Source organism: Ranitomeya variabilis, chromosome 2, assembly GCF_051348905.1.
Source record: "Ranitomeya variabilis isolate aRanVar5 chromosome 2, aRanVar5.hap1, whole genome shotgun sequence".
Lineage (NCBI taxonomy): Eukaryota > Metazoa > Chordata > Amphibia > Anura > Dendrobatidae > Ranitomeya > Ranitomeya variabilis.
This window is the reverse complement of record NC_135233.1, coordinates 1,115,333,288-1,115,354,857: the sequence shown is the minus strand read 5'-3', so window position 1 is coordinate 1,115,354,857 and position 21,570 is coordinate 1,115,333,288. Positions and strand designations below refer to the sequence as shown.

Here is a 21,570-nt window from a genome sequence, read left to right as displayed (position 1 = left end):
CAGTAATAGGGTTACATACGGCAGCAGCGGCTCAGTATTGGGGTATCAGGGGCAGTAATAAGGACACATACGGCAGCAGCGGCTCAGTATTCGGGTATCAGGTGCAGTAATAGGGACACATACGGCAGCAGCGGCTCAGTATTGGGGTATCAGGTGCAGTAATAAGGACACATATGGCAGCAGCGGCTCAGTATTGGGGTATCAGGTGCAGTAATAGGGACACATACGGCAGCAGCGGCTCAGTATTGGGGTATCAGGTGCAGTAATAAGGACACATACGGCAGCAGCGGCTCAGTATTGGGGTATCAGGTGCAGTAATAGGGTCACATACGGCAGCAGCGGCTCAGTATTGGGGTATCAGGGGCAGTAATAGGGACACATACGGCAGCAGCGGCTCAGTATTGGGGTATCAGGTGCAGTAATAGGGACACATACGGCAGCAGAGGCTCAGTATTGGGGTATCAGGTGTAGTAATAGGGTCACATACGGCAGCAGAGGCTCAGTATTGGGGTATCAGGGGCAGTAATAGGGACACATACGGCAGCAGCGGCTCAGTATTGGGGTATCAGGTGCAGTAATAAGGACACATATGGCAGCAGCGGCTCAGTATTGGGGTATCAGGTGCAGTAATAAGGACACATACGGCAGCAGCGGCTCAGTATTGGGGTATCAGGTGCAGTAATAAGGACACATACGGCAGCAGCGGCTCAGTATTGGGGTATCAGGTGCAGTAATAGGGTCACATACGGCAGCAGCGGCTCAGTATTGGGGTATCAGGGGCAGTAATAGGGACACATACGGCAGCAGCGGCTCAGTATTGGGGTATCAGGTGCAGTAATAGGGACACATACGGCAGCAGAGGCTCAGTATTGGGGTATCAGGTGTAGTAATAGGGTCACATACGGCAGCAGCGGCTCAGTATTGGTGTATCAGGTGCAGTAATAGGGACACATACGGCAGCAGAGGCTCAGTATTGGGGTATCAGGTGTAGTAATAGGGACACATACGGCAGCAGCGGCTCAGTATTGGGGTATCAGGTGCAGTAATAAGGACACATACGGCAGCAGCGGCTCAGTATTGGGGTATCAGGTGCAGTAATAAGGACACATACGGCAGCAGCGGCTCAGTATTGGGGTATCAGGTGCAGTAATAAGGACACATACGGCAGCAGCGGCTCAGTATTGGGGTATCAGGTGCAGTAATAAGGACACATACGGCAGCAGCGGCTCAGTATTGGGGTATCAGGGGCAGTAATAGGGACACATACGGCAGCAGCGGCTCAGTATTGGGGTATCGGGTGCAGTAATAAGGACACATACGGCAGCAGAGGCTCAGTATTGGGGTATCAGGTGCAGTAATAGGGACACATACGGCAGCAGAGGCTCAGTATTGGGGTATCAGGTGCAGTAATAGGGACACATACGGCAGCAGCGGCTCAGTATTGGGGTATCAGGTGCAGTAATAGGGACACATACGGCAGCAGAGGCTCAGTATTGGGGCATCAGGTGCAGTAATAAGGACACATACGGCAGCAGCGGCTCAGTATTGGGGTATCAGGGGCAGTAATAGGGACACATACGGCAGCTGCGGCTCAGTATTGGGGTATCAGGTGCAGTAATAGGGACACATACGGCAGCAGCGGCTCAGTATTGGGGTATCAGGTGCAGTAATAGGGACACATACGGCAGCAGCGGCTCAGTATTGGGGTATCAGGGGCAGTAATAGGGACACATACGGCAGCAGCGGCTCAGTATTGGGGTATCAGGTGCAGTAATAGGGTCACATACGGCAGCAGAGGCTCAGTATTGGGGTATCAGGTGCAGTAATAGGGACACATACGGCAGCAGAGGCTCAGTATTGGGGTATCAGGGGCAGTAATAGGGACACATACGGCAGCAGAGGCTCAGTATTGGGGTATCAGGTGCAGTAATAAGGACACATACGGCAGCAGCGGCTCAGTATTGGGGTATCAGCAGGATGAGGAGGTTGTGCAGGTTGGGAATAGATGGTTATGGTGCTGGAATATGAGAAATGAAACGTGTCTTTGTTGTTTTCTCTGCAGACGAGTTGTAGCTGGAGAAGTTGTCATGTCGGTCTGGGCCAGATGTGACGACTCCATCAGAGAACGTCAGACATCATCTATAACCACGCTGTAGAGCCGGCATCTACCACTGACCATATGGCGGTAATATCCATGGTGGTCATATATAGAGATTATGGTCAGTAATAGTGCGGTCATCTGCTCAGGGTCTCCCCCACTATTAGTGCGGTTACCTGGTTAGCGGCCACTCAGAAGCTTCGCCCCCCGGACCCCAGTCTTAGGTCGCCCCTGGTGAGTCCGCCCGCACAATGGCGCCCAATGCTGCCCAGCGGCCTCTTACCTTGTCCCGGAGCCGCCACATAACAGCCGGGAGGGGAGGAGCCGTGCGCGGCCCGTGGTCACTGGGGAGGAGCCGTGCGCGGCCCGTGGTCACTGGGGAGGAGCTACTTATACGTCCAACGTACACAGCACCTGCCCGCGCCGCACAAGCTGAAGGTAGAGGCTAAATCCAAGTCGGCTAAAGGACCTCTGCCCATGTGACCGGAAGGGGCGGTGCCTCTTCCTCCATAGAACAGACAGAGCACACACGAGGAAGCTGTGGATGTCATGGCGGGATTTCGTGCAGGATTTGGTTTTGGAATGTTTTGTGCAGGATTTGCCTCTTCCTCCATAGAGCAGAGCAGACAGGAGGAGGCTGTGGATGTCATGGCTGGATTTCGAGGATTTTTGTGCAAGATTTGGGGTATTATGGGGGTCATTCTCCAAAGTCATAGATCAGGTAAGTGGGAGTCTGCCTGGGGAGAATGGGGTGGTGTTGCTTGCATGGGGCTGCTGGGGAGAATGGGGTGTTGCTTGCATGGGGCTGCTGGGGAGAATGGGGTGGTGATGCTTGCATGGGGCTGCCTGGGGAGAATGGGGTGATGATGCTTGCATGGGGCTGCTTGGGGAGAATGGGGTGATGTTGCTTGCATGGGGCTGCCTGGGGAGAATGGGGGGTGTTGCTTGCATGGGGCTGCCTGGGGAGAATGGGGGGTGTTGCTTGCATGGGGCTGCCTGGGGAGAATGGGGGGGTGTTGCTTGCATGGGGCTGCCTGGGGAGAATGGGGTGATGTTGCTTGCATGGGGCTGCTTGGGGAGAATGGGGTGATGTTGCTTGCATGGGGCTGCTTGGGGAGAATGGGGTGATGCTTGCTTGGGGAGAATGGGGTGATGCTTGCATGGGGCTGCTTGGAGAGAATGGGGTGATGTTGCTTGCATGGGGCTGCCAGGGGAGAATGGGGTGATGTTGCTTGCATGGGGCTGCCTGGGGAGAATGGGGTGATGTTGCTTGCATGGGGCTGCCTGGGGAGAATGGGGTGATGTTGCTTGCATGGGGCTGCCTGGGGAGAATGGGGTGATGTTGCTTGCATGGGGCTGCCTGGGGAGAATGGGGTGATGTTGCTTGCATGGGGCTGCCTGGGGAGAATGGGGTGATGTTGCTTGCATGGGGCTGCCTGGGGAGAATGGGGTGATGTTGCTTGCATGGGGCTGCCTGGGGAGAATGGGGTGTTGCTTGCATGGGGCAGCTGGGGAGAATGGGGTGGTGATGCTTGCATGGGGCTGCTGGGGAGAATGGGGGGTGTTGCTTGCATGGGGCTGCCTGGGGAGAATGGGGGGTGTTGCTTGCATGGGGCTGCCTGGGGAGAATGGGGGGGTGTTGCTTGCCTGGGGAGAATGGGGGGGTGTTGCTTGCATGGGGCTGCCTGGGGAGAATGGGGTGATGTTGCTTGCATGGGGCTGCTTGGGGAGAATGGGGTGATGTTGCTTGCATGGGGCTGCTTGGGGAGAATGGGGTGATGCTTGCTTGGGGAGAATGGGGTGATGCTTGCATGGGGCTGCTTGGAGAGAATGGGGTGATGTTGCTTGCATGGGGCTGCCAGGGGAGAATGGGGTGATGTTGCTTGCATGGGGCTGCCTGGGGAGAATGGGGTGATGTTGCTTGCATGGGGCTGCCTGGGGAGAATGGGGTGATGTTGCTTGCATGGGGCTGCCTGGGGAGAATGGGGTGATGTTGCTTGCATGGGGCTGCCTGGGGAGAATGGGGTGGTGTTGCTTGCATGGGGCTGCCTGGAGAGAATGGGGTGATGTTGCTTGCATGGGGCTGCCTGGGGAGAATGGGGTGATGTTGCTTGCATGGGGCTGCCTGGGGAGAATGGGGTGATGTTGCTTGCATGGGGCTGCCTGGGGAGAATGGGGTGATGTTGCTTGCATGGGGCTGCCTGGGGAGAATGGGGTGATGTTGCTTGCATGGGGCTGCCTGGGGAGAATGGGGTGATGTTGCTTGCATGGGGCTGCCTGGGGAGAATGGGGTGATGTTGCTTGCATGGGGCTGCCTGGGGAGAATGGGGTGATGTTGCTTGCATGGGGCTGCCTGGGGAGAACGGGGTGATGTTGCTTGCATGGGGCTGCTTGGGGAGAACGGGGTGATGTTGCTTGCATGGGGCTGCCTGGGGAGAATGGGGGGGTGTTGCTTGCATGGGGCTGCCTGGGGAGAATGGGGTGATGATGCTTGCATGGGGCTGCTTGGGGAGAATGGGGTGATGTTGCTTGCATGGGGCTGCTTGGGGAGAATGGGGGTGTTGCTTGCATGGGGCTGCCTGGGGAGAATGGGGGGGGGGTGTTGCTTGCATGGGGCTGCCTGGGGAGAATGGGGGGGTGTTGCTTGCATGGGGCTGCCTGGGGAGAATGGGGGGGTGTTGCTTGCATGGGGCTGCTTGGGGAGAATGGGGTGATGTTGCTTGCATGGGGCTGCTTGGGGAGAATGGGGTGATGTTGCTTGCATGGGGCTGCTTGGGGAGAATGGGGTGATGTTGCTTGCATGGGGCTGCTTGGGGAGAATGGGGTGATGCTTGCTTGGGGAGAATGGGGTGATGCTTGCATGGGGCTGCTTGGAGAGAATGGGGTGATGTTGCTTGCATGGGGCTGCCAGGGGAGAATGGGGTGATGTTGCTTGCATGGGGCTGCCTGGGGAGAATGGGGTGATGTTGCTTGCATGGGGCTGCCTGGGGAGAATGGGGTGATGTTGCTTGCATGGGGCTGCCTGGGGAGAATGGGGTGATGTTGCTTGCATGGGGCTGCCTGGGGAGAATGGGGTGATGTTGCTTGCATGGGGCTGCCTGGGGAGAATGGGGTGATGTTGCTTGCATGGGGCTGCCTGGGGAGAATGGGGTGTTGCTTGCATGGGGCAGCTGGGGAGAATGGGGTGGTGATGCTTGCATGGGGCTGCTGGGGAGAATGGGGGGGTGTTGCTTGCATGGGGCTGCCTGGGGAGAATGGGGGGTGTTGCTTGCATGGGGCTGCCTGGGGAGAATGGGGGGGTGTTGCTTGCCTGGGGAGAATGGGGGGGTGTTGCTTGCATGGGGCTGCCTGGGGAGAATGGGGTGATGTTGCTTGCATGGGGCTGCTTGGGGAGAATGGGGTGATGTTGCTTGCATGGGGCTGCTTGGGGAGAATGGGGTGATGTTGCTTGCATGGGGCTGCTTGGGGAGAATGGGGTGATGCTTGCTTGGGGAAAATGGGGTGATGCTTGCATGGGGCTGCTTGGAGAGAATGGGGTGATGTTGCTTGCATGGGGCTGCCAGGGGAGAATGGGGTGATGTTGCTTGCATGGGGCTGCCTGGGGAGAATGGGGTGATGTTGCTTGCATGGGGCTGCCTGGGGAGAATGGGGTGATGTTGCTTGCATGGGGCTGCCTGGGGAGAATGGGGTGATGTTGCTTGCATGGGGCTGCCTGGGGAGAATGGGGTGGTGTTGCTTGCATGGGGCTGCCTGGAGAGAATGGGGTGGTGTTGCTTGCATGGGGCTGCCTGGGGAGAATGGGGTGATGTTGCTTGCATGGGGCTGCCTGGGGAGAATGGGGTGATGTTGCTTGCATGGGGCTGCCTGGGGAGAATGGGGTGATGTTGCTTGCATGGGGCTGCCTGGGGAGAATGGGGTGATGTTGCTTGCATGGGGCTGCCTGGGGAGAATGGGGTGATGTTGCTTGCATGGGGCTGCCTGGGGAGAATGGGGTGATGTTGCTTGCATGGGGCTGCCTGGGGAGAATGGGGTGATGTTGCTTGCATGGGGCTGCCTGGGGAGAATGGGGTGATGTTGCTTGCATGGGGCTGCCTGGGGAGAACGGGGTGATGTTGCTTGCATGGGGCTGCTTGGGGAGAACGGGGTGATGTTGCTTGCATGGGGCTGCCTGGGGAGAATGGGGGGGTGTTGCTTGCATGGGGCTGCCTGGGGAGAATGGGGTGATGATGCTTGCATGGGGCTGCTTGGGGAGAATGGGGTGATGCTTGCTTGGGGAAAATGGGGTGATGCTTGCATGGGGCTGCTTGGAGAGAATGGGGTGATGTTGCTTGCATGGGGCTGCCAGGGGAGAATGGGGTGATGTTGCTTGCATGGGGCTGCCTGGGGAGAATGGGGTGATGTTGCTTGCATGGGGCTGCCTGGGGAGAATGGGGTGATGTTGCTTGCATGGGGCTGCCTGGGGAGAATGGGGTGATGTTGCTTGCATGGGGCTGCCTGGGGAGAATGGGGTGATGTTGCTTGCATGGGGCTGCCTGGGGAGAATGGGGTGATGTTGCTTGCATGGGGCTGCCTGGGGAGAATGGGGTGATGTTGCTTGCATGGGGCTGCCTGGGGAGAACGGGGTGATGTTGCTTGCATGGGGCTGCTTGGGGAGAACGGGGTGATGTTGCTTGCATGGGGCTGCCTGGGGAGAATGGGGGGGTGTTGCTTGCATGGGGCTGCCTGGGGAGAATGGGGTGATGATGCTTGCATGGGGCTGCTTGGGGAGAATGGGGTGATGTTGCTTGCATGGGGCTGCTTGGGGAGAATGGGGGTGTTGCTTGCATGGGGCTGCCTGGGGAGAATGGGGGGGGGTGTTGCTTGCATGGGGCTGCCTGGGGAGAATGGGGGGGTGTTGCTTGCATGGGGCTGCCTGGGGAGAATGGGGGGGTGTTGCTTGCATGGGGCTGCTTGGGGAGAATGGGGTGGTGTTGCTTGCATGGGGCTGCTTGGGGAGAATGGGGTGATGCTTGCATGGGGCTGCTTGGAGAGAATGGGGTGATGCTTGCATGGGGCTGCCAGGGGAGAATGGGGTGATGTTGCTTGCATGGGGCTGCCTGGGGAGAATGGGGTGATGTTGCTTGCATGGGGCTGCTTGGGGAGAATGGGGTGATGTTGCTTGCATGGGGCTGCCTGGGGAGAATGGGGTGATGTTGCTTGCATGGGGCTGCTTGGGGAGAATGGGGTGATGCTTGCATGGGGGTGATGTTGCTTGCATGGGGCTGCCAGGGGAGAATGGGGTGATGTTGCTTGCATGGGGCTGCCTGGGGAGAATGGGGGGGGGTGCTTGCATGGGGCTGCCTGGGGAGAATGGGGCTGATGTTACTCGCATGGGTCTGTGTGGTGTGCAGGTCAGTGTGTGTGATGTCACTTGCGGTGGGGGGGTGCAGGAAAGTATAGTGCTACGTGTGTGGGGGCGAACAGGGGAGGGGATGAATGATGATGGAGATCTGAGGGATTGATATTACTTAGCATGAGAATCTCTGCCTGGTGGTGAGGGGTCGGTCCTGTTTGTTTTTTTTTTTTTTTTTTTTTTTTTTTTTTTTTTTTTTTTTAATATACATAAAATGTGTTCTCATTAATATTATTGGGGACACATGCTGTCAGGTTGATGACTGAGCTATGACCTCTGGGAGCGAAGCAGCTTTACAACAATGTCTCCAGATCCCTGACTTTATTCTCCCCTCGCACGCTGTGCTGGTCAGTATTAGCCCGGTGGCCACTGGTGTCAGCCACTACTTGTATCCAGTTTTCTGCATGATTTTTTTTCTGTTTTATTCTAGGTATTGTGACTTTTCCCCATCCTGTGCCCCCCAGAGCAGTGACCTCCCTGCAGATGTCATTTCATCACTGGACTTCTTTTCACCAAGTGGAATGGCGGTGCCCCCACAATCCATGTGAGGATCCAAAGGGATGACACTGTGGGCGTCTGATAATGTCAGATAGATGAGTATAATTACTAAATTGTCTCCCTCCCCCGCTCTCCGTCTCCCTCCCCCGCTCTCCGTCTCCCTCCCCCGCTCTCCGTCTCCCTCCCCCGCTCTCCGTCTCCCTCCCCCGCTCTCCGTCTCCCTCCCCCGCTCTCCGTCTCCCTCCCCCGCTCTCCGTCTCCCTCCCCCGCTCTCCGTCTCCCTCCCCCGCTCTCCGTCTCCCTCCCCCGCTCTCCGTCTCCCTCCCCCGCTCTCCGTCTCCCTCCCCCGCTCTCCGTCTCCCTCCCCCGCTCTCCGTCTCCCTCCCCCGCTCTCCGTCTCCCTCCCCCGCTCTCCGTCTCCCTCCCCCGCTCTCCGTCTCCCTCCCCCGCTCTCCGTCTCCCTCCCCCGCTCTCCGTCTCCCTCCCCCGCTCTCCGTCTCCCTCCCCCGCTCTCCGTCTCCCTCCCCCGCTCTCCGTCTCCCTCCCCCGCTCTCCGTCTCCCCCTGTTAAAGGGAACCTGTCACCCCCAAAATCGATGGTAAGCTAAGCCCACCAGCGTCAGGGGCTTATCCTACAGCATTCTGTAATGCTGTAGTTAAGCCTCCAATGTATCTTAAAAGATGAGAAAAAGAGGTTATATTATACTCACGCTGGCGGTCCGATCCAAGTCGCGGTCCGGTCCTGGGCCTCCCATCTTAATAGGATGACTTCCTCTTCTTGTCTTCACGCTGTGGTGCGCAGGCGCCTGGAAAGGTCAGAGGGGCCTGCACACTGCAGTACTTTGTGCTGGAGCCGCAGCGTGAAGACACGAAGAGGACCAAAACAAAAGTCAAGGGTGCTCACTATACTTAGGCAGGGGTGCTCTGGAGAAAAAGAGTCCAATATTCAGGTCCTTCTCAAAAAATTAGCATATAGTGTTAAATTTCATTATTTACCATAATGTAATGATTACAATTAAACTTTCATATATTATAGATTCATTATCCACCAACTGAAATTTGTCAGGTCTTTTATTGTTTTAATACTGATGATTTTGGCCTACAACTCCTGATAACCCAAAAAACCTGTCTCAATAAATTAGCATATCAAGAAAAGGTTCTCTAAACGACCTATTACCCTAATCTTCTGAATCAACTAATTAACTCTAAACACATGCAAAAGATACCTGAGGCTTTTATAAACTCCCTGCCTGGTTCATTACTCAAAACCCCCATCATGGGTAAGACTAGCGACCTGACAGATGTCAAGAAGGCCATCATTGACACCCTTAAGCAAGAGGGTAAGACCCAGAAAGAAATTTCTCAACAAATAGGCTGTTCCCAGAGTGCTGTATCAAGGCACCTCAATGGTAAGTCTGTTGGAAGGAAACAATGTGGCAGAAAACGCTGTACAACGAGAAGAGGTGACCGGACCCTGAGGAAGATTGTGGAGAAGGACCGATTCCAGACCTTGGGGAACCTGAGGAAGCAGTGGACTGAGTCTGGTGTGGAAACATCCAGAGCCACCGTGCACAGGCGTGTGCAGGAAATGGGCTACAGGTGCCGCATTCCCCAGGTAAACAGCGGCAGAAGCGCCTGACCTGGGCTACAGAGAAGCAGCACTGGACTGTTGCTAAGTGGTCCCAAGTACTTTTTTCTGATGAAAGCAAATTTTGCATGTCATTCGGAAATCAAGGTGCCAGAGTCTGGAGGAAGACTGGGGAGAAGGAAATGCCAAAATGCCTGAAGTCCAGTGTCAAGTACCCACAGTCAGTGATGGTGTGGGGTGCCATGTCAGCTGCTGGTGTTGGTCCACTGTGTTTCATCGAGGGCAGGGTCAATGCAGCTAGCTATCAGGAGATTTTGGAGCACTTCATGCTTCCATCGGCTGAAATGCTTTATGGAGATGAAGATTTCATTTTTCAGCACGACCTGGCACCTGCTCACAGTGCCAAAACCACTGGTAAATGGTTTACTGACCATGGTATTACTGTGCTCAATTGGCCTGCCAACTCTCCTGACCTGAACCCCATAGAGAATCTGTGGGATATTGTGAAGAGAAAGTTGAGAGACGCAAGACCCAACACTCTGGATGAGCTTAAGGCCGCTATTGAAGCATCCTGGGCCTCCATAACATCTCAGCAGTGTCACAGGCTGATTGCCTCCATGCCACGCCGCATTGAAGCAGTCATTTCTGCCAAAGGATTCCCGACCAAGTATTGAGTGCATAACAACATTATTATTTGATGGTTTTTTTGTTTGGTATTAAAAAACACTTTTATTTGATTGGTCGGGTGAAATATGCTAATTTATTGAGACAGGTTTTTTGGGTTATCAGGAGTTGTAGGCCAAAATCATCAGTATTAAAACAATAAAAGACCTGACAAATTTCAGTTGGTGGATAATGAATCTATAATATATGAAAGTTTAATTGTAATCATTACATTATGGTAAATAATGAAATTTAACACTATATGCTAATTTTTTGAGAAGGACCTGTATTATAGATAACTCCGGCACACCATAAATCTTCAGCAGTAAATGTATATTTATTATCTCAATTCAGTAGACAGCGGGATGCCATACAGAAAAGAAAAACGATCACAATTGTGGGTATCCCCAACGTTTCGGCATCAAATAGCCTTTCTCAAGGGGTATCAGTTTATTTGTGATGCGACCAACAAGGTGAAAGGCTCCCGCTTAATCTTTTCAGCGTCCGGAACAAGGATCCAAGTAAGGACAAAATGACAAGGACAAAACCTGACCGCAGCATTTTGTCCTTACTTGGAGCCTTGTTCTGGACGTTGAAAAGATTAAGCGGGAGCCTTTCACCTTGTTGGTCGCATCACAAATAAACTGATACCCCTTGAGAAAGGCTATTTGATGCCGAAACGTTGGGGATACCCACAATTGTGATCGTTTTTATTTCTGTATGGCATCCCGCTGTCTACTGAATTGAGACACGAAGAGGACGTCATCTGATGAAGATAGGAGGCTCCGGACTGCGATGCCCATCGGACAGGACTGGGACTGTCCCTGGGTGAGTATAATATAACCTCTTTCTCATTTTTTAGGATACATCGGGGGGCTTATCTACAGCATTACAGAATGCATTACAGAATGCTGTAGATAAGCCCCTGATGCTGGTGGGCTTAGCTCGCCCTCGATTTTGGGGGTGACAGGTTGCCTTTAAGCACCACAATACAATTTTTGCAGCTAAAGCACAGTGGACTTTGGTAAAAAATGTGTTTTTCTTTTGTTATTAATCTGTCTTTAATGTTTAATTCATTGTTTTGATTTCTAAAACTCTTTATTATTGATTTGTATGTATGCATACTTATATATTTCTCTTTTTTATTTCTAACTATTCATCTTGTAATAAACTTGTTTGACAGCTATGAGTTGAAATTTCATTTCCTTGCGGATTTACGTTCTATGGGATAATGGGGAAGAGACAAAAGGTCGGGGGTGCAGTAGCTCTGGTGGTGGTGAGGCGGCAGAATGGTTATTGCAGGCTGTAGGCTTTCCTGAAGAGATGAGTTTTCAGGTTCCATCTGAGGGATCCAAGGGTGGCGGATAATCGGACGTGTTGAGGCGTGGAATTCGAGAGGATGAAGGATATTGGGGAGAAATCTTGGAGGCGGTTGTGTGAGGAATAAGTGTGGAGGAGAGTAGGAGGTCTTGGGAGGATCGGAGATTACGTGAGGGAAGATAGTGGGAGATTAGTTCAGAGATATAGGGAGGGGACAGGTTGTGGATGGCTTTGTAGATCAGTGTTAGTAGTTTAAACTGGATTCATTGTGGAATTGGGAGCCAGTGGAGGGATTTGCAGAGGGGAGAAACAGGAGTAGCGAGGAGAGAGGTGGATTAGCCGGGCAGCAGAGTTGAGGACAGACTGGAGTGGTGCAAGAGAGTTAGCGGGGAGGCCACAGAGGAGGATGTTGCAGTAGTCGAGGCGAGAGATGATGAGGGCATGCACAAGCATTTTAGTAGATTAAGGGCAGAGGAAGGGACGGATTATGGCAATATGTTTGAGTTGGAGGCGACAGGAGGTGGCAAGAGTTTGGACGTGCGGTTTGATGGACAGGGCAGAGTCGAGAGTTACCGCGAGGCAGCGTATTTCAGGTGTGGGAGAGAGCGTGATGCCGCTTACCATAATAGATAGATCAGGTAGGGGGGATACGCGAGATGGAGGAAAGATGAGTTCGGTATTGTCTACATTGAGTTTTAGGAAGCGAGAGGTGAAGAAGGAGGATATGGCTGCTAGACACTTCGGGATTCTGGACAGCAGAGAGGTGACATCTGGGCCAGAGAGGTAGATCTGAGTGTCATCAGCATACAGGTGATACTGGAAGCCATGGGACTTTATGAGTTATCCTAGGCCAAGGGTATAGATGGAAAAAAGTAGGGGCCCCAGGCCAGAGCCTTGAGGGACTCCAACAGAGAGAGGGCGGAATGAGCCAATACAGTCTGCTGTGCCTGCGCAACGACCGCAGAGTTGCCCAGATCTTCCTTACTGATTACTGGGTGGCCACCCTGCTGGATCCCTGCTGCAAAGACAAAGTACCATTATTTGTTCCGTCACTGGAGCGGGATGGCAAAATGTGTGAATACAAGCACATGCTGGTAGAGGCACTACTGACTGCATTCCCACCTGACAGAAGAAACACAACGCAGAGGAGGAGGAAGTCGCCAACGCAGCTGTGGCACCACCTCAGAAGGGAAGGTTAACATGGCTAAAATGTGAAAAAAATTCATCAGCATGACACAGCATCCAGCACCACCATCTGATACGGTCTATACAACCAGGTGCCAGTGTTATAACAACATGGTGGAAGAGTACATGTCTATGTCCACACGTCTGCATGTACTAAGTTGGGTCTGCCCATTTAACTTCTTGGTTTCCAAACTGGACACATGGCCTAGGCTTGGAAGTGCCGGCATGCCCCGTGGCAAGTGTAATGTTGGAACATTTGTTTATCAGAGCAGGGGATATCACACATAGGCGCATCCACCTGTCCAAAGCCAACGTGGCCACTCTCGCCTTCATTAAAAGAAACCAGGAGTGGAGTCCACAGGACTTGTCTTTGCCTTTGGCAAACCAGACAAAGGTACCATCTGCACCCAGACATTGTTATATTTTATTTGCCATTTGTTTTATTTTGGGGCCTTACCAAAAAGGAAGAGAAATAAAATCCACCAAAATAATGGCCTGCCTCTTCCACCTACACTGCAATGTCCACCTACATCTCCTCCTCCACTAGGACATCCGACTACTGTATCTACATTGTTCTTTTTTATTTTATACTATGTTCTTTTAAATGCTGTCCCTAAAAAAAAAAAAATCCTCCAAAAAACTGTTGGATACCTCATCCCCTGCCTCTTCCACCTTCATCGCCACATTCGCCTCAAGCTCATCCACCTACTACACCTCCTCCTACATTTGGACCTATGCCTCTTTTTTCAAGATTATTATTACTTTTTATTCTCTGTTATTTTAAGTGATCTTACTATCCACATTTGTTTTCAGGGCTATTGTCCTGCTTACCCCCTTTTTGTTCTATTTTTCACCTTTACCGCTTACTACCCCCATTTTACCACGCGAAAGTACGAGACCACATTAACTGTGAGCTGGTCTCATTATGCTGGGAAGGGCCCAATAAAGATTTAACTTTTCAGCTTATTAATCAGTGAACAGCTGTCTGCTTTTTCTTTGCTGGTTATTAAAAAATGGGTGGACTCATCCAAAAAATTAATTGGGGCCCCCTCTATTTTTAATAACCAGCTACGGCAAAACAGACAGCTAAGGGCTGATATTAAAAAGCTGTGAAGGTCCATGGATATTGGCCCCTACCAACACTAATGAGACTAGTCCTCAGCCGCACGAGAAATGGAGCATCTATTAGGGTATATTTCCACTGTCAGGATGGCCGGCGGTATCGCCGCAGCGGCGAAGCCCCGCCCCCTTTCTGCGACGCGATCATGCCGGATGTGTTAACTCTTCACATCCGGGATGATCGCTCGCTCCCATAGGGCCCTGTGATATGCCTTGCGGGGACGCTGCGTCCCTGCAAGGTGTACGGACATGCTGCGATCCGAAAAGACGCGCAGCATGTCCGGAGTCGCAGGGCCGCCGCGTGCGGGTTTCCACGCATAGTGGAGACGGGATTTCATAAAATCCCCTCCACTATGCTGGAACATCTGGAAGCTGCTTGTTTGACGCTGCAGCTCTGCGCAGTGTCAAACAAGCAGCGTTTCCTGACCGTGGAAACATACCCTAAGAAGCGCTAATTCTTGAGCATCGACTCAGCTCTTCCTGATTGCATGTGTGCAGTGGCAACTGGGGTAATATATACAGCTCTGGCCAAAATTAAGAAACCACCACATCAAAACTCTGTCATGGCCAGCCCATTCTCCAGACCTGAACCCCACTGGAAACCTCTGGAATGTAATCAAGAGGATGATGGATAGTCACAAGCCATCAAACAAAGAACTGCTTACATTTTTGCGCCAGAAGCAGTGTGAAACACTGCTGGAAAGCATGCCAAGATGCATGAAAGCTGTGATTAAAAATTATGGTTAGTACACAAAATATTAATTTCTGAATAGTGATGGGGTCGAGCAAATTGGAATACTCGGGTACTCAGCCAGAACAGCGAACCCAATATAAGTCTATGGGAGACCCAAGTACTTTTACTACGATCTCCCCCGGGGGTCCTTTTAAGGTCTAAAAATGATGGAAACACTGCTCAAAAGACACAGGAACATCATGGGGATCGCCCCTGAAAAAATTCCTGACTCCTAGTTCACAGCCTTAATAATTTTTTTCCGAGATTCATGCCATTTTTCCTGGTGCCACAAAAAACACATTAAAACGAAACCAAAATGGGTTTTGCTGGCCTGTAAGGCCAAATATTTAACCCCAGGCCGAAAATTTCCTCTCCCTCTTAGGCTGCCGTCACACAAGGAGTATTTGGTCAGTATTTTACATCAGTATTTGTAGCCAAAACCAGGAGTGGGTGATAAATGCAGAAGTGGTGACGTGTTTCTATGATACTTTTCCTCTATTTGTTCCTCTCTGGTTTTGGCTACAAATACTGATGTAAAATACTGACCAAATACTGCTAGTGTGACGGCAGCCTTAGGCTTAGTTCAGACGCAGCGTTTTTGAAGCGTTTTTCAACTTTAACATTGCTTTCAACCACTACAAATGCATTCACTGGGAAATGTCATTGTAACATTTAACTGGCCATGTGGTGTGTGACACATAAGCAGACCCATCTTGTTTCATTTATAAAGGAGGGACTCTTAAAGTCACAGAGCCTATTTTTACTGGCATCAGGCGGCATTAATCTTCTTAAAGGGCCAATATGAAACAGTGGGTCTCCTAAGCTGTTGTAGCCTATGCTGTGAGTGGATGGGCTGCCAAGAATTACGACGCACCACAGTACCCCTGTCATAAGATGTCCAGGGGGGACTCCTGAAAAAGTGTTGCATTGAATTCAAGGCCTGCCCTGCTACCAATTCATATGCACCCCAATAAGCCTTTGAACCCACATAGTGGATGGGCCCATGAAAATCCACTTCACAATATGCATTTTGTACTCCGTACTCCTTTGTTTTACACATTGGCGGCAAGGCCAGCCCTGCTGCATAGTCATATGCACCCCATTAGGCCTTGGAACACACATACTGGATGTGCCCATGAAAATCTACTCGTATTTTTTATGGTATGATGGTTCCCTCTTTGCAGAATTATTTACAGGAAATTTGGCAATTGTGTTTGCCATGTTTTTAACACTAAGGTTCAGATACGGCTTTAAAAAAGTCTAATCCTAGCAATACAAAGCAATTTCATTGCAAACTACAAAAATCAAGGAATATTAAGATTGAATAGTGTGAGTGCGTACATTTTTGTATATGTTACCAATAACATACAAAAGTTAATGATTACATATAAGGATTACATAGATATACTGATTACGTGTATATATGAAGATTAACTTCATACAGTCTACTTAGATCATCACCAAGAGGCTTTTAAATATCATCCGTCTGGAATATCCGAGAAGCAACACCAAGACAGAGAACCCCTTTGAGATTACCTACACTGCATGGGCGTCCCCAATTATGCAGGTATCAGCACACTGTACATGTACAGGTACCCCAGTTTTGGTATCTGTCTTAGTCATGTTTCTCTGGTCTTAAATAGTGATTTACACTATGTAGTAACTCTAGTTTCACCCAGACCTTCAAGTGACCAGCTTTCACGGGTGTATTAAACTGAGATATCATGGAGTCATCAGACGAGTGGCCATAAACCACTAGAAAATAAAAACCACAAGGATTTAGATCAAACCACCACAGGCAGAGTTTCAGTAAACCTTAATGTTTTACAACGACAAACAGCAAACATATAGAGGCTTCAAACTGTTTCTGAAGTGAGAAAACAAACATTTATCAACATGGTGCATTATGAGCATTGTCTGTCACATTTGTAAATGTTTTACAAGACATGCAGCTATGTGATTGTCTGAATGCATTCGGTGTACAGTATTTCAATCTTGTTTACAAATCGCCATTTGTATATTCGCCATTTGTACATTTGAGGCAGCCAAAGTTATCGCTCTCAAGGAGAGAAACTAATATAGTGGACAAAGAAATATTTGTAATAAACTACTGAGCCAAACTAACATCATTGCATTATCAAATTTATATGAAGTGTATTGTGTCCAATTTGCGCAACCAGGCAACACAAAAAGGAGCTTTTCCAGTGAGCTCTTTAAGGTACACAAATGTGAAGTGTTTGCTATCAAGGATGTGGTTTCACCAATGGGGGGTACCTTTTTTAAAAATATACTATTGCCATCACAGCCACCCATGCCCAAACTTCACGGGCCTATAACAATACAAAGCATGTTCACCCAGGTCATGTTGTCGGAGATAAGGAAGAGACATTGCAGGAGACAGTTAAGAATTAGGGCCAATGTAGTGGTGTGGGTCTCTGAGACTTGTAATGCAGTGCATGATCTGCCAAACAATTCCCCAAAGGGGGTACTGTCAAGGTGAAAAGATATATCTTCATACACTTTTTGTACTGTTGTATTCTTATACTGTGAAACAATAAGTTTTTCCCATCTGCTAGCTAATGTAGATGTAATTGTATTTAAAATGGCTGCCAGTATTCACCTTTGCCCTACTTTTTGTCTCTGAGGAAAGAAGTATCATTTCTTCTTAAATTGAAACTTGAGGAATGTGAAGAAAGGAGGATTCGCCAGGAGACATCAGGACAAATCAGAAAGACTGAATACTAGACATATACTGCTTAAACCCCGCCCAATGCATTCCTTCTCCTAACACACAATATAGTACTGTGTATCCGGAAATAAACGCAGTTGCTGTGATCGTGGCCGATACTGGTAGACGCACGAGCATCAACTGAGATTGAACCAGCTATTTGTCTGACTCATTCTTACCCGGTACCAAATGCTCTGCTCATACTTTAATTTGGGATGACTGGTGAATGAGGGTTATTGTCGTGACGACCCCGACAGTACCTTTTTTAAAAGTACACTAGTGCCATCGCATGCCCCTAGCCCAAATATTAACGGCCTATAACAGTACTGAGCATGTTTACCCTGGTGATCTAGTGGCAGGAACATTTTAGATTGCAGGAGAGCAAGTTAAGAAGTCAGCCCAATGTAATGTCATGCCCAGTTCCCCAATGTGTTGTCCTTTTTAAAAAAAAATAAAAGAGTGCCATCAGAGCATCCTTGGCCAAAATGCACCGTACAGACCACGTTCACGCTGGTGATATATTGGTTCTGGAGGAGGAGGATTAGGATAAGGAGGAGGATAAGAACAAACAGACCAAATCTGTAAGCGTATACCCATGTTGGGTTGTGAAGAGGTGCATAAGAATACGCCTCCCCAAAAGAGAGAATGTATTTGAGGTTATGTTTTGCTGTTTTCACTTGGTGGTGTACAGAAGTCTTTCCCAATCCAGGCCTTGTTCATTTTTATAAGAGTCAGCCTGTCAGCATTTTCAGTTGACAGGCGGATGCGCTTTTCTGTTATAATTCCACCAGCGGCACTAAAAACCCTCTCTGACAGAACGCTAGCAGCAGGGCAGGCCAGGACCTCCAAGGTGTAGACAGCCAGTTCATGTCACGTGTCCAGCTTGGATACCCAATAATTCAAAGGCACATAGGAATCCCGGAGGATGTTTGCACGATCTGCAAGGTACTCCCTCACCATCTTCCCAAACATTGCACTTCTTGTGACAGCACCCCTTGCCTCTGTGCCGCCACGATGGGAGTGTCTGAGAAAACTGTCCCAGAACTTGGCCATTGTTCCCCTGCCTGAGCTGGATTGTACTTCTGTCTCTCTCTTGCTTGGAGTCCTTGGTTGTACAACAAACTCTTGAAGTCTGCTGCCAGCGTTCTCACATGGGAATTTTCTAAGTAATTCCGCTACAAGGGCCCTGTGGTACTGCAAAATTTTAGTACACCTCTCTGCCTCAGGCAGAAGAGATTGAAAGTTCTCCTTGTAGCGTGGGTCTAGAAGTGTCACCAACCAGTAATGAGTGTCACCCAAAATTTTGATAATCCGAGGGTCACGTGAAATGCAGTGCAACTTAAAGTCAGCCATGCCTGCCAGACTGCTAACAGGCAAGACTTCCGTGTCCTCATCAACAGGACGACTGACGATGCTGTCCTCCTCCTCCTCCCTGTCCTCAGGTCATCCCCACTGAACAGAAGCTAATACAGATGTGTTTGTAGTACCATCTATAGCACATGAAAGTAGCTCCTGTTCTTCCTCCTCCTCCTGATTGCCTACCAATCCACGTTGAGAAGACATGAGGCTGGGCTGAGTGTAATCCCCCTGTATGTTTCCTTGCTCCATGTCCTCGTGCTCCGCCTGCAATGCATCCTCTTTGATTGTGAGCAGAGAGTTTTTCAGAATGTTGAGAAGCGGGATAGTGATGCTAATTATGGCATCATCGCCACTCACCATCTTAGTGCAGTCCTCAAAGTTTTGGAGGATGTTATATATGTCTGACATCCATGTCCACTCCTGAGGTCTTATGTGTGGAGTCTGACCTGAAATTCGACGGCCTTGTTAATGTTGGTAGTCAACAACGGCCCTCTTCTGCTCCTTTCCAAGATATGCAGCGTAGAGTTCCAGCGCGTGGGGATGGGGGACATCACACAATAGTCAGTGAGCTGGAATCTGAAAACGCTGCTGAAGCACGGCAAGGGCGGCTGAAGCTGTAGCTGACTTTCTAAAATGGTCAGACAGACAGCGTACTTTCACTAGCAGATCCGGCAGCTCCGGGTAGCTTTTCAGAAAACGTTGAACCAAGAGATTAAGCACATGGGCCAAGCAAGGTACGTGTGTGAGCTCACCTTGCCTCAGAGCCGCCACCAGGTTTCGGCCATTGTCACACATGACCATGCCTGGCTGTAGGTTCAGCGGTGTCATCCAAACATCTGACTGCTCTTTCAGCGCTGTCCACAACTCTTCTGCATTGTGCGGTTTGTCACCTATGCAGATTATCTTCAGCACAGCCTGTTGCCGCTTGGCTGAGGCAGTGCTGCAGTGCTTCCAGCTTCTGACTGATGTGTTGATTTCAGAGATGGAGGATGAATAGGAGGAGGAGGTGCAGGAGCTGTAGACTGTGGGGGCAACCCTGATTGACATAGGGCCAGCAATCCTCAGCGTGGGGAGGATGTGTTCCATCTCAAGGTCCAACTGGGTCCCGGCTTCCACTATGTTAACCCAGTGTGCCGTCATTGAGATGTACCATCCCTGCCCACAAGCACTTGTCCACGTGTCCGTGGTTAGGTGGACTTTCCCGGTAACAGCATTGTTGAGGGCACGGGTAATGTTGTGGGACACATGCTGGTGTAATGCCGGTACGGCACACCGAGAGAAATAGTGGCGACTGGGGACCGAGTACCTTGGGATGACCGCTCCATCAGGTTGCGGAATGCTTCCGTCTCAACAAGCCTAAAAGGCAGCATTTCTAGCACAAGCAGAAGAGAAATAATGGAATTGAGGACTGTGGCCTGTGGGGTGTTGGCTGGGTATTTCTGCTTGTGTTCCAAAGACTGGGTTATAGACAACTGAATGCTGTGCTGGGTCAAGGACGTGGACGGGCTTGCTGATGGTGCTGCTTGACTGTGGGCCACAAGAGGTGCAGGGCTAGAGGCATCTTCACATGCACGGTGTACTAGGGATTGGCTTCTATGCAAAACAGTGGAAGAAGCAGTGGTGTGACCAGCATGCAGTGGTCCTCGAGCCTGGGGTTCGGCCCACAAAGTCAGGTGCTTTGCTTGCATGTGCCTGATCATGCTGGTGGTCAGGCTGGTTGTTTTGCTACCCCTGCTGAAGCAGGCATGGCAGGTGCTGCAAATGGCCTGTTTAGGGTTATCGGCAGAGTCTTTAAAAAATAGCCAGACTCGGGAAGATCTCACAGGTGGAATGGCAACTTCACTCATGTTGGTGTTACAGGGAACGGATGCACGCCTTCTGTCTGTGGCCACCACAATGCTTCTTCCTGCCTGTTGGGGGATATGCCTCCTTCCCCATTTGTGCTGCTGTCCTCGCTACGCATGTCCTCCTGCCAGCTTGGGTCATTTACTATGACATCCACCACCTCGTCTTCCACATGTGCACCTTGCTCCTCCTCCTGACTTTCTAGAAATTAGGTCTCATCATGGTCCACCTCTTGTGACACTTTCCCACCATTGCCTTCGTGTGACTGGGGCTGGTCAAAGCTTTGGGCAGCTCTACATGCGATCTCATCTTTCCCCACTTCAAGTTGACCTGCAGAGATTTCTGAATCTTGAAATGGAAAACTGAACAGCTCTTCAGAGTGTCCAAGTGTGGGATCAGTTGTCTCAGGGTACTCGGCATGGTGGGAGGAAGGAGGATCAGGGTGAGTAATATCCTGGCCTCACTCACGGCTACTCAGACTTGACCGTGTGAAAGACAAGGTGGTGGTGGTGATGGCTAAGTGACTGGAAGCATTATCCGCTATCCAACCAACAACCGTTACACACTGCTCTGGCTTCAATAGTTGTGTGCTGCGGTACCCTAGAAACTGGGACAGGAATGTCGAGCGAGAAGATGTGGGTCTTTGTTGTTGCCCACTTTCACCTTGCCCACGGCCTCATCCTATGGATGCACCATCACGTCCACTTCCCCGTCCTTTGCCTCTTGCCTTAACCATTTTAAATGGACTACTGCACTATTTCAAATGCTCAACACAAATGTCTTTATTAGTAGCGAAATAATATGTGATCAGTATGCCTGCAAATCTATGATTTTTCAAACCCAAACACCAGGCAGGCCTCAGCCTGACCTAACAGACTGTATTCATGTTTTTTTTAAGTTAATTTATGCAAAATAGTGCTGTATTGAATTTGAGTATCACACAGCCAAAAAATAAGTACACCAGCCTCCAATGCCCAAACTTGGAGCACAGAGATATATGACGGCTGTAACGGAAACACCACACTGGCAAATCTGTAGCCTTT

At 50.4% G+C, this 21,570-nt stretch overlaps 2 protein-coding genes and 1 long non-coding RNA gene across 3 annotated transcripts in view; 1 reads left to right on the top strand and 2 right to left on the bottom strand.

Annotated features, from left to right (window-relative positions):
- LOC143808876 (uncharacterized) overlaps nucleotides 1-21,570 on the bottom strand; it is a 986,487-nt gene that overhangs the window by 528,515 nt on the left and 436,402 nt on the right.
- Nucleotides 1-21,570, bottom strand: part of LOC143808897 (uncharacterized) — a 100,225-nt gene that overhangs the window by 75,660 nt on the left and 2,995 nt on the right. Inside the window, exon 2 of one of the 2 annotated variants that reach the window (XM_077292078.1) lies at nucleotides 2,382-2,530. In XM_077292078.1, coding sequence (XP_077148193.1) covers nucleotides 2,382-2,402 — 21 coding nt within the window. In that variant the 5' untranslated portion in view covers nucleotides 2,403-2,530. The other variant, XM_077292079.1, reaches the window with a different exon arrangement.
- On the top strand, nucleotides 7,428-17,480 carry LOC143808905 (uncharacterized). The gene is made up of 2 exons (XR_013222019.1): nucleotides 7,428-8,034; nucleotides 17,246-17,480. It is a non-coding gene; the product is annotated as an uncharacterized LOC143808905 (long non-coding RNA).